At 38.3% G+C, this 14030-nt stretch overlaps 1 protein-coding gene across 5 annotated transcripts in view; it reads right to left on the minus strand.

Moving 5' to 3' along the window:
• poc1a (POC1 centriolar protein A) overlaps positions 1–14030 on the minus strand; it is a 69366-nt gene that overhangs the window by 26187 nt on the left and 29149 nt on the right. For 4 of the 5 annotated variants that reach the window (XM_026167736.1, XM_026167733.1, XM_026167734.1 and 1 more), the window contains exons 8-10: positions 10462–10655; positions 9344–9412; positions 9112–9184 (exon numbers count right to left, since the gene is read on the minus strand). In XM_026167736.1, coding sequence (XP_026023521.1) covers positions 9112–9184; positions 9344–9412; positions 10462–10655 — 336 coding nt within the window. Of the gene's footprint in view, positions 1–9111; positions 9262–9343; positions 9413–10461; positions 10656–14030 lie in introns of all 5 variants that reach the window. The other variant, XM_026167735.1, reaches the window with a different exon arrangement.

Below are 14030 nucleotides of genomic sequence, written 5' to 3' on the forward strand. Positions count from 1 at the left end.
TTGATTCTGAGAGAGTAATGGGTATGGGTGGCCTTTGCCCCTGTATGAATAAACAGAGCATTACTGTCTCATTAGTCACTTTCTTCCTGGTGCGATGAATTTCTGCCAAAGGCATTATTGTGTAATAGCGGATGATCAGCAGAGGAAGAAGGGTGGATTTAACACATGTTTGTCATTAGATGATTTAAACACAACCATCTCATAATTATCTCATCATTTCTAAAAATGTTAAATGTTGTACTGATGAATTATTAGCAAATAACTGTACACGGTAAATGCATATCCACTTGCTATTAGGAGTAAAAGTGGGCAACCTGGTACTAGCAAATAAGTACTGGCATCATCAGTGTTATCCAGGTCACGTTAGAGTCCCTTTTCAAAATAGAAGATGTAGTTGGTCGCCAATTTATGAAGTGTAACTAGCTTCGTTTACACAATTTTTTTTCACACATCCATTCTGTCAATGAGTGTATGGAAAATTAAAATAAGTAAATCAAAAATAACAGTACACAAAATACAAAAAGTTCCTTCAATTTCAAGTAGCTTTAGCCAGGGATACTTAAAGTGTGTGCAAAATACCATAAAAAACATAATTGTGCTAATAGCCCACAAAAAAATATTGTGGCCAAAATATAAGCAAACTAGATATTAGGGCTGCCACAAACGATTATTTTGATAATCGTTTGTGGATTAGTCGACTAATCAGATCATGCATCCATTGGACGTAAAACGTACAGCTTATTGCACCGCATGCATCTGCTCTTATATAACTATCATTAGCTTACAGCTTTAAGTGTTTAAGGTATGTGCTAACTAAAAATAAAGACAAGACGATAGTTTATTAAATTTTAATGAAATTTGAAGATTGTTTCGGTGGAGTTTAATAAACTCAGGCGTCTGCTCCTTGCTATTTAAAATATAACAGGACACCGTAGTAAATTCTCAAGCATCTCACACTTCTGATAATCAGTTGTCTGCTTGACGTTTATTCATCTGTGGAAAAACTATAACTTTAATCTCAGCCAAACAGATTTACTCAGGAACAAATAAAATACTGAAAAAAGCTAAACAATAACATTTTGAAGTTATCTAAGTGACTTATATATCATGTTTAACCTGAGTAGTGAAAGACGGCGGTGGGTTTGAAAACGATTTACCGGGAGTCCGGTGTTCTCACAGGCTCTAGTGAGCCTTGAACCCCGGCTAGCTATCGAGCTAGTGGGTAACAGGCGTTCCCGAAAACGTTGGAGCGCTTTTGAAAAAATGTGGTGTCTTGATAAACTGAGCAGATATTTGAAGTTTACACGGCTACATTCTCGCCTTAAAATATGTTAAATGTTTATTTTGTGACCCAGAAAGAATAATAAGAGTAATATTAAAACTAACTAGCTGCCGCCATTGTTGGAAACTGAGCAGGGCCGCGCTATGACTTCTGGGATAGGTTGGGCCATGAAGTATACACCCGACCCATCCATCAAATCTGGGGAAATGAAGGGCGCATTTGTCGGAGTCTTCGATTTTTGGACAGTCTTCGTCGTGTCGCTGCAACGTAATCTGCCTACAAATGCGGGCATAGGAGGATGCGGTTCCTGAATTTGGAAACAGCTATGATATCGGACACTGCTTCTTCTTCTTCGCGGTTTAACGGCAGCTGGCATCCTTGTACATGCAGTGCTGCCATCTTCTGTTTCAGTCCGTTATTACACTCTTAAATCCTACTACTTATTCCTGCGTCTTTTGGGATCTTACAAAGCTTCAAATGACACGTCGACTATTAAATTAGTCGTTGACGATTTTGATAGTCGACGTAATCGTGACTAGTCGACTAATCGTGGCAGCCCTACTAGATATTCATTTGAAATGCTTAAATGTCTAAAGGGCATCACACAGCGAGCATGTTGTGAAAAAGTGATGATGAGCATCAGTAACACAGCATCATTATATCTTAGAAACTATGATCCTCCTAAATGTGGTATGTATTGTCAACATATAGAAAGTATTGTAAAAAAAAAAGATTTAATATATCATGTGGCGCCCTCTTTAGGACTGATCTGAAAGTGATAATAACGCCACAGAGCTATTTAAAATGGTTTCTTTTGTTTGTTTTGAAAAACTTGATATTTGAAACTTGAGGGTTATTACTAACATTCACACTAAACAACAAATTTTACGTGACAATTAAATGAAAATGACAATGAATAATTTTAGTAGAATACTAGTAAATTAATATGGGTTAAAACTGGGCAAATAACAATAGCCCGAACTTTGCGGTTGTTTATGTGTGTGTGTGTGTTTGGTAAATGGTAAATGGTCTGTATTTGTATAGCGCTTTACACAGTGTGTAAGTAACTACTGCAGATTAAGTGAGCTGCCTTGGGGGAAATTTGTATTATCTGAGTGCTTCTTGTTAACTATGTTACAAAGGTATGTTCCTCTCATACCTTTGGAGTCAGGGGTTAATATACTTCGATGACTACTCTTTTTGACATATGCTTTAGCATATGCATGCTTCTACATTCGACTCTATATTCTAATGATATACAGGTTTTTGATATTAACTGTAAACGGGCTCACATTTTCTTCATTTTTTTTAATTAGCCTGCAGTAGGATGTTTGGGCAGCAGTGTTCTGCAACGTCTGTGGTTTCTCCTTTCAGCCAAACAGCATCCTGTTTACTATATTTTGTTTCTCTGTACATAAGTCAATTTATAAAAGCACCATATTAGAGCATTTCTATGATTCCTCAATCCCTTTAAACTCATAAAGCCTTTGAATACCCTTTCTAAGAGATACAAACTATCAAATTCAGGCGAGCAGTTGACATTTCTCTCTCCTCTGCTTCCTCTCAGGCGACACGTGTGAGAGACTTGTGGCAGTATAAGAGAGATAAAAGGGCTTGTATTAATAATAAATTATGAACGGCTAAATTATACATGAAAAGGAAAATCTAGGAAGCTTGCACTTCCAGGTGCAGCTCCCAGCATTACTTAAACTGTAACAGTTGGTAACTGGCAGGATCTATTACTGTTGTGTTTAATGACTTGAAGTGAAAAACTGTAAAGAGATGCTAAATAACAGGTCTCCACGTGAGGGCGACATGTTTAATTCATGCCAGAAAAAGGTCAAACTCCACGTGTCTCTATTACGTCCATCAGTCAAATCAGACTTGTAGTCTAATCATTACAACCAGAATGATTGTGAAAAACCTAATGAACCTCAGATGGATTTATTCATTCATTTATTTATTTATTTATCTGATTGTCAAAGTAATACCTGCCATCTCTATCAGGATTATGTAATCTGGGGATACGTTGTACACAGTTTCTAATGGAAAAACAAACAAAAAAGAAAGGGAAACAAACAAGAAGAAAGGAACAAAACTGTATATTATGCTATATTTTCACTTTTAACTTTCATCCTATACACAAAAACCACACAAGTAGATTTAGAAATTAAGTTTAAAAATCTGTGTCTCAGTATCACGGGTATGTGACACAGCCGTACAATGATCACAATATTTCAAGGAAATGTGTGATAATGAAATTTATGGTGATATAGAAAATACTGAAGAACATTTTATCTGTGATTGAAGCTTGCAGGCAACGGCATTTATTAGTGCAAATAAGATGAAGGGCATTTTCAATCCATCTTTTCCAATGAGCTACTGTCACTGACGACAGACTACTTAATTCAAAGTGTGAATATATCGCCAGCAGTAGCAACAACAGCAGCAGCAATGGCAGTGACACAGCAGAAGTCACATGTAAGCATAAAAGTAGCCTTGGTAACGTTTTCCATGAAAATTCTAAGTAAACGCACAACACGACTGTCATAAAACTGAAATTCAAAAACATTATCTACCTTTGTTTTTTCACTAGCTGTCTAAAGCCCTGCCTTTTCACCATGTAACCACATCAGAAATGTCCTTCCTGTCGTGTGGACTGCAATTAGCAAGAGCTCCACCAATGAGTCATTTGTTTACTTCTTGGTTACACAAAAGTACCAGCTACTAGTTATCTCATCCTTGCGTGTCTTCATGTCTTGGTTTTACTCGATGGTGTGTTTTTACCCCAAGTGGAAAAAACAGTTTTGTAGTTTCCACCTTCAGCAAGAACAATTTTTTCCCCATATTTTTGCAAAACATTGTGCTTCATTAAATAGTTCCCATTTTACTAAATCGTCAGGAGGCTGACAAGCAACTCTCTCTGTCAGACATGTTTGGGCATGTGCCGTTGTTGCATGTGCTTGGGAAAGTAAACAATGGTTTTGCCATATCATTGATATGGCAAATATCATATAATCATGTAAAAATGTAGAATCATACTATTGTGGACAACCCTATTGGTAAGCATACTTATGTAGTACGCACTGAAAAGGACATCCATCTTAACTGCCCATTCAATCTCGGATTGTCCAATTGTGCACCTTCAAACACATTAGCAAGTTTTTTTTATGCTATATTTATGTGCAAATACTTTCAACAAAGACTAGTGCTATATTCTCAGAGCCAGCTGTTAAAATGTTTGATGTGCTTTCATCGGACGATATCTCAAAGCTGGTGCCAAACTAAAACACAACATGTTAAAGGAGTCTCCAGCTAAACTACTATAAGGCATGTTATCTAAAAACAGCTTGTTTCATATTTCTATATGTTTGGTCTAATAATAACTTCACACATTCAGCTACTGCTTCACTGGAGATCTAGGATTAAGAAAAAAAGGATAAATTACAAATACTAGCTTTTTACATCCTTTTAAATTTATTATTATAAATTTATTTTTTATACTGAAAAGGGTAGCAGGTAGCACACACTCCAAATACATTTACTAGATTTAGAGATCGCAGTGCATCTTCTGTTGACCAAGTTGTTTTTATTTATTGTGGAAACAGTGGGAACTTCAAGTCCATGCAGACCAAGGTGTTTAAATGAGATTAGAACTGGGGTCTCCTTTTCATATTTGTTGTCATTTTATCTATTTTCAATGTTCTGATACTGAAATTACTAGTAATTTATGTTTTTGTATGACTCAGAGGAATAATTATGAAATTATTTTGCTGGGAGTGAGTCGATATAGACATTTTTCTTTTTAAATGAGAACAAGACCTGGATACAGATCCCTCATTTATTTGTTTTTGTTTTAACAGATGATTGGAGGTTGATGAAATGGATCAAAAACCTCCTGTGGATGATTCGGGATAAACTGACAAGGCAACAATCAAACAGTCTGACAAAGCTCTCTGGGTGGCTTTAGAATCTGGATTTTCCAAAACATAAAAAACAAATTTGTCAAACACAATACAAATGCAGTAGCTGAATGTGTGAAGTTATTATTAGACTGCACAATACAAATATAAGGATCATTAATCTCACATGTAACCTATGAATCCATGTGGGGTTTTTTAAGAAGAGAGAGAGCCAGTGCAAACATCACAACTTAACCACAGCTGGTTCTTAATCAAGCAGATGTGAAGAGCTGCTTTTCCATTAGTGCTCAAACTTCAGACAGCTGTATTTGAAAAATCATATTTCCCAGTGAAAGGGTTCAGTGGGGTTAAACAAGAACAGGAGTTCTCAGAAGAAGAGAATACATTTCGTACATTGCACTAATCATTTCTCTCTACATGGTCCAGCTGCCCATTTTCTAATCACCCTTTCAGGCACATCTGTAATAACGGCTGTCAAGTGGAAGAGCTATTAAATCCATTTACAATCCTGTTCTCACAGCACAGAAAGGAAAGGCAGACAGAAGAAAAAGCAGCCGTGAAAGTTCCACAAATGGCATTAAGAAAGCAGGTGCTTTTTTAAAGGACACTGAGAGCAAACTACTTAAACTAGGCGTCTAAGAAAAATGTTAGAAATATTCACCTTCACATAGATGATGCTTGATAAACACTCACTTCTAGCTGAAGCTGATCAATGGAGCTTTTAAGTAAATATCATCTTTGTTAAAGATTACAGATGTGGATGAAGATATACAGAAATGCTATTATTTTTATAAGAATGATGGTTTTATAATAGGTTGAACCGGATGAGTTTCACTGCTGGACTGATGTCGGCTATGTATGTGACTTAAGAAGAAGACTTAAGAATAACACTATAATGCTAGTTGCTCAAAGTGTGACAAGGATATCCTGCCTTTCCTACCTTAATTAGTGGGCATAAATGGATAAACAGACACATTTATATTTTAAACAACCTCCGTTGGCCAAATTGCTGTACAGGTTATACAAAATATACACTGAAAACAATGAAAACAAGTAAACAAGACTGTGTTTGCATAAGAAAAGACAGGACACTAGGATAATAGGGTTTTTTAAGTGATTTAAAAAGAATGGGCAACTCTTATGTAAAAAAGGTAAGTTGTTCCGAAGATTTGGAGGTGCAAAATTCAAAATTTATGAAATGTGTGTCTGGCTTTGTTTTTACTTCCTTTTTTAAAAAAAAACATTTTCATAGTTTTTTTAAGCTCACTTGATGATCAATCTTTGCTTACAGGAACAATGCCGTAATAAACATCAGCAAACTTCCTTTTGTTGTTGTTTTTAAATAAATAAAATAAGTATAAACAAATAAATACAGACATATGGACTCTTCCATTTTAGCAGCTGTCTGGAGAAAAAAACCAAACAGATCGCCAGTGCATCGGCCCAGCAGGGGGTCATCTTAGGCACAGCAGGCTGTTGAGATTGGTCGGATAGACTGGTGGAAACCCCGATGAGTGAGATGACATGCTGGGGACATTGTGTTTATGTATTTTTTTTCCTCTAATGGAAATTGTAAACAGCACTTAACAGTTAATTTTCATTTTTTCACCTTTGTTTACTATGAAGTTTGCCAGTCTGGATTTTTGAGTTTAAAGGTAAGGCAGCTTCACTGTGGGTGGATCCAAGCTCATAGCAGACCAATCAGTAGGAGGGAGAACAGCAGAGAGCCAGGATTTGTTTATGCGTGTCTGCACATGTGTGTGTCTCAGAGAGAGAAAGAGAGGAAAGACCTAGGCTGTGCCCTTGTTGATGTAAGTAACACTATAGAAGTCAAAAGGCTTGAAACCAAACCGGTCCCAGGAGTTTCCCAGACGACCGGTGACACCAGTCTCCTTTGTGTGCGTCCATGACACATTGAGCCTTTTTAATATTTAAACATCTCTAATAGCAGCTCTGCTGTTTGTTTCTCATTTATCCTTGGCTCACACTCCTTTCAGTCACTTCCAAGTTTTTGCTCTGGCCAAACTTAGTAGGACAAAAGTCACATTTCTCTGCGGTTGATCGTTTTAATATTGCCTTCCTCCTATGGTTTTAATCCAGTCCTCAACAAGTCCTCTGATGTTTTGTCCCGGGGACGGGACAAAACATCAGAACTTAAACTGCTAAGAGACGTCAGATAAGTTCATGAAATGGTTGTTATAATGTCAGCTGCTAACGGGTACCCCCTCTAGTGGGTACGCTACGAAGATATTGTAAAGGTTTTTATGTTTTAAAGTGGTAAAGTAAACTTTTTATACAGCTTCAGCAGCTGGTCACTAACATTTACGTTAATAATAAATTTTAGACTGAGTAAAAATTGCTGATCACCAGTTTGTGTTAACTGTTTCTGCTTTTTAATAATACATCAGTGTGAGGAGTTCAGTTGTTATGGAAACGATAGGCCGGTAATCGCACCCCAAAGGAGTGTTTTCCAAACACTTTTTAAAACTGTAGAATCATCAATTTTTATTTAAGTTGCAGCTAGCTGCAGCTTAGCAGCACATCAGCTGTACTTTCTCCTCAGATAGAAACATCAGACAGACAGGGTGTGGTGGAATAGGAGTGAGTGGAGGCTCCGAATGAAAAACAAGGAACTGTGTTCTACCAAATTACTCCCGTGAAATTGGAGAAAGCGCTCCCACAAAATGGACTAAAGAGTCAGTAAGGCTGTTTTTTCTTTTTTTCAAACAATCTAAATGACATTGATTGGCTGTCAGAATACTATCCAAACCCTCTTAGTTGTCAAATTAAATCAAAACAGTAACAGCATAGTGCAGTGTGCTAATGGAAGCAAACTCTTTGTTAATGAGTTATAAAAAATAAAGTCACACTATAGGTCGTGAGAACAGAAGCATAACCACAAACACACTTAAAATCTCTTCAAAGATCACTACGCACAACACAATATTATCACCGACGGACTCTTTTCAGTTCCAAGAATTTGTTGTGATCGACTACATTTTTAAAACTCACCTGCGGTATCATGCAGTTTATTTTATTTTTTCCTCCATTTCAATAGGAAAAAGAATATCCTCCATATCAAAGTGTAGATGGTGAATAAGCAGGCATTTCCTGCCCTGCATGTGGGATATGAATGTGGCTATGGGCCAAATCTAAGAACTTCAAAGGAAGGGAGGAAATAAGCTGAGAGGCATCTGTGCACATGTTTGTGTCTTTTCATATTTATTTTTCAGCCAGCCAGCACACATGCATGAAATACATGTGCACACATACGTTTCAATTAGTGCATTTTGTATAGGATTTATGGTAGACATATTTAGTTATATACATTTGTATTGGCATATCCTAACAACCAAATTATAAAACTACCCTTTAACAACATAAAATCTTGCTGGCTAGAGCGGTTGCTAGATGCTGGTTAGCAACTGTCTGGCAAACACCAGTCACTAGTAGGGTCATGCAGGCCTACATACTGGTGATCACTACCAGATTAAAGCGATCACCTGTGGTTTATATGGAACATAATGACATGTTATCAATTAGGTGTGAAAACACCGTAACCAAACAACTGGGAAACGTGCCAGTAATGAATAAAGGAAACGATGTGCTTGGAAGCATATGTTTCTGACTTAGTTCTTTATTCTCATTGCTAAACACAACACTAATCACTGCACAGTCACACAGTCACAAAGTGAAACCCGATGGGCAAGTGCTAAGGGGAGATACCACATAGGGTTTAAAATGCCCTTAGTAGTTGAATCCTGGGTTTGACCCCACTGACTGGACCTCGACCTCTGTTGCCTATCATTTGACAGTTTCTGGCTATATTTGTTCAGCTTCTGAATAAAGGTAAAAGCCAAAACAGCCATCTTGTTGGGTTCCATGTTCCTTTCTGTTTGGACTTACCTTGCTACGTAACACAGATGTATGCGAATTAAGGGGGAAGTGAGTTGTGGAAGTAGCCGTTGGTGTCTGTGAACTGGAAGCAGTTTTATGTTGCAGTCTGACGCCATCACTGAACTCAACACAGTCAAAGTTGCTCTTCCACACCATTACCTGTGAACCAGATATAAATGTATTAAATAACAACACTCCATTAAAGTTAGTAATGAAGAATGTTAGAATACTCTGCCATCACCTGTTCATCAGAGCCTCCAGAGGAAAAGTACTCCCCTGTTCTAGAGAAGGCCACACAGGTGACTGGACCCTGGCGTGAGGTAAAAAGCAAAAAAGGTGGAAAATGAATCTCACAATACAGTAAAGTCATATCTGTCTGACAATGAAAGTAGTCCTAAAACTATCAGCTATGAACTGTTTGCTTAAGTTGAAAGAATCACTACATTTGGAGAGAATGTTTTCTAAAAACCTCAACAAATGCAGCTGAACAAACTGGCCCCATCTGTGCTAAAGATCACAATATTGGTTAAAATGATTTGCCAATTAAAAGTCTCCATGTCTAGCAACTACTTTAAAGGCTGCCTAATTGATAAAGTCACCATTTTCATGCACAAATAACAAAAATAAGCAACATTTTATAAATTCAATAGGCCAAATGATTTCATTTATCATCAGTTTAATCACTAATAAGTAAACAGTAATGTCTGCATAGATTAAAAACTCCATGTGAGACTGGTGCTGTCTTACTGTTGCATTCATTCATTCTCAAACCTTACATATAGTAACTTAGAACGATATGACTAACATTGTTTATCTCCTGCCAAGTAGCTCAGCTGCAGCGAAAATGTAGGTGCAAGTGTAAACATGGGCAGGGAGTAAACACAATACAATTTAATATGATACAGAATACAGTAATATACCCTAAAGGCACTTGCTGGTAAAAATGTATTTAAGATTCAATACAAAACAAAAGGTGGGAACATTTTTTTTTATTTTGTTTGAGGCTTGTGTTTAAGCAGTTCGACTAAAACAAAACTGAACCCACAACAAAAGCTCTTGAATGTGTGTGTGTGTGTGTGTGTGTGTGTGTGTGTGTGTGTGTGTGTGTGTGTGTGTGTGTGTGTGTGTGTGTGTGTGTGTGTGTGTGTGTTTGGAGGAGGATGTGGGTGTGTGGGGCTGCAGCAGAGCAATCAATAACAAAAAGCAGAAACTCAGGTGGAGTGAGGTCACGCATGGTCAGAGCCAAAAAGGATCACCTGAAAGATGTCAGGACTTTGGCATCCTTTGTGTGTGTGCATGTAGCTGGAAATAAAATTCAGAAATCATGTTTCTCTTAGTTTATTCTTTTTTTTTTCCCACCTCACAATGCAGAATGGGGTCAACGATCTCAGCCTGAGCCCCGTGAATGCGTTCAAAGAGGGGATGAAGCAAAGAACAAACGAGTGCTGGCAAAGAAACGGACAGGGAGTCTGCTGAGAAGAAAAAAGGAGCTGTGTCCTGTGGCTGGCACCCAGACAGGCTGGTTTGGGTGAGGAATGGTTTCCCAGAAGCACCTGAGAGAAGCAGACAGTGTCACTATAGCAACGCGACGGCCTGACAGACAGCATGTTCTGTCTGTGCTCTGACTAATGCCTGCTGCCAGGCTGGCACTTGCCATGGCCAGACACATGCACGCACACATGCACACATGCACACACGCACTCACAAACACAGCCTGACAGAGCAATGAACCTAACTTGTACATTTTATGTACCAATAAATGAACACGGATAGCACAAACCAGACAAGACCCATATGGTGCCCTTTATAAAGGCATGACTAACACGAACGATAACATACTGCTACTGCTTTTATTTTGTAAGCTATTTTTCCCCTCTAAATCGTCCCCTTTAAGCACAGTCATAAAGAACTTTAGGCTTGTGTAAAGTTCTGTAAATCAGCATAAAAAACTGTTTCTTAGACCCTCTTAATTATGCAGTCTTGTAATATGTGTACAAGACATTCTTTGTATAAATTTAACTGAAAAACCACAAAGAGCACAAAGCTGTGCACTGTAACAACCATAATTAATGTTTACATTTCAAATTCACAAATGGGAAACAAATCTGAGAAGTGTATCAAATATGTGGTCTTTTGGCATGAAAATATGCATTTTGTGTAGTTTCATATCCAAAAGTTAATCATTTTGATACACATTACATACTGACAGAATGTAATCAGAAAACTTCTATAAAAGAATTCTGCCTTCCTAATGATCCTGCAATAACCGCTGACTTTGCATTTGTCCAACCACTTTCCTGCCCGCCTTCTCTGAGCCAACGAGCTTCTGTTCCTTCTATGTTCTTTAAATCTCAGTGTTCTTCTGTCATTCTGTCTTTCAGACTCCCATTCATGCAACCAGCCTCCTACCCATATCCACATCACTCCGGTCACTTAAAGAGCTTCAACAAGGCTCCATCTCCATCACCACCAGCGTCTAGACTCGAGGTGGGGGTCCTGTCCTAGTTTCTGTTATTTCATCAAAATCTAATTGCCATTACTGAAATGACGTATCTCAAAAAATCATTACTAATTATTTCAAATGAACTGTCTTAACTGATCTACCATTAGTAACAGTAACATACAAACATGAAGATGCGCGTTTGAATGTCAGCTTGCAACAGAAATACAGATTACCTCCTAATATTTGGGGGAAAAGACATGTTTGTTCTCTAAACCTTCCTATAACTGCTGTACCTACTTCATGCATTTATTACTACCAGGCTGGACTATTGTAATTCATTATTATCAGGCTGCCCCAAAAACTCCCTCCAAAATATGTCAGCAACAGGGACTAGAAAGAGAGACCAGATTTCTCCTGCATTGGCTTCGCTGCATTGGCTCCCTTGTATATGAGAATTTCATTTAAAATCATTCTGACATACAAGGTCTACAATAACCTGGCTTCATCTTCTCTTATAAACCACATAGTACCACATCACACCACCAAAGCACTTTGCTCTCAGAGTGCAGGCTAACTTGTGCTTCCCTGGGTATTTAAAAGTCGAATGGGCAGCAGATTCTGGAGACAGATAGTCTTTCTACTTTTAGATGAAAACTTCCCTTTTTGACAAAGAATATAGTTAGTGCTAATCAGGTAATCCTGAATCCTGCAATGGATCTGTTTTTGCTTGACTCACTTCTTTTGACTTTCTTTTGACTTGTTTATGCACCATTCTAGATTTACTGGCTCTCTTCCACAGAGTATGTATATATTTTTCCCGTTTCCCTCCTCTCACCCCCAACTGGTCATAGCAAATGGCTGCTCCTCCCTGAGCCTGGTACTGCCAGAGTTTTTTTTCCTGTTAAAAGGGAGTTTTTCCTTCCCACTGTCACCAAGTACTTGTTCACAGGGGATCGTCTCACTCGTCTCACTGTATTATTGTACAGTCCTTACCTTACAATATAAAGTGTGTTGAGGTGACTTTTTTTTTTTATATCAAGCTATGTAACTACAACAGGACTGAATTGAATATGGATAACCGAAAAACACAACTCTAAACAAATGCAGGATTTTTGCTATGACTAAAGCAGCAGACTCACTTGTGTTGAGTATAGTTGGCACTTTTAATAAACTGGTTTGTTTCTTCGTTATCAAGTCAGTTTGGGTGCCAATCGGTGCAACCTTTGAGTCTAAGACTGTTAAACAGCTGTTCAAAAACTATAAAAGGTTTGAATGCACTGTCATGCAGCTGAGTTATTTTATTTTCTGAATTCACTTCTCACACAACATGAAGTCCCACAGTGTACTCTGTTTCAAAGAGATTATGCCATTAAGGATGACAAGCGACTCATCTTGTTCATGATGTCTTTAAAAACCAAAATTATCTCAAGCACTTAGTTAAAGAATTACTTTGTGAGAAGTTTTAGAACATGTTGTGAAAGTAAGTTGTCAGCGAGTGAAGCAGAGAGACAAATTAACCTAAATTAACACAATTCAAACCAATCAGGTAATGTCCTCCCGAGGCTGGGTAAACAACACATTCGTCAGCTACAGCACCAAAACACTTGTTTTCACGTATGGTAAATGCACACAGGCCTACACAAATACACAGCACAAACCTTTACACCCACACTGAACAGATGGGGGTCTCTCCCATCTCCAGCTATGCGATTGGAGAGACAATTAGCACTCTTAGTCTCCTAGCACCAACAGATTGGTGGTGTCACCGCGGAGCCAAAAAGAACAACAACACAAACTGAGACACAATATAAGAGATGACAAATTTGGAGGCGTAAAGAGAGAAAATGAAAGTTATTTATTCATGACAGAAAGGAGAGTCTTGGCAAGTGCCTGGAAAGAAACACAGATGAAATAGAGAAGACAGCAGAGGAGACATAGCAGAGACATAGATAAACAGATGGACCACATGTGGTACTGGCAAGCTGCCGATTTCCACAACTAGCCAGCAACCCGGTCCATCGGCTGTTTAAACAAACCGATACATTCAGTGAGCCGTCCAGCCAGGTGGCCCTGCCAACCCAAATGTGAGTAAATCAGATGTGAGACAAAGGGGGAAAAAATGTGACGAAAACATGGCAAAGAAAAAGTTGTGCCGAGGTCTGAGAGGAACAAAGGGACAAAATCAGAGAAGGAAGAGAAGAAAAGGAGAACTAGATCCAGAAGAACGGAGGCAGAAACACAGTAGCGTTTCCTTCCAGCAACCCTGGGATGAGTCACGATGAGTGGGCTGCCCGTTCACCAGGCAACTACTAAAATACCCCATATACAAAAAACGGCAAAGTACTCACACACACTCACAGACGTACACAAAAGAGATGTCAAACACTCTCACACATAAATGTTCACACCAAACTCTCAACACATGCGGAAAACCAAAGCAAACAACAGAAGTAAACCGTCGTGATAATGAGAGGGTAAACAGAAC

This window comes from Astatotilapia calliptera, chromosome 5 (genome assembly GCF_900246225.1).
Source record: "Astatotilapia calliptera chromosome 5, fAstCal1.2, whole genome shotgun sequence".
In the NCBI taxonomy this organism is placed as follows: Eukaryota; Metazoa; Chordata; class Actinopteri; order Cichliformes; family Cichlidae; genus Astatotilapia; species Astatotilapia calliptera.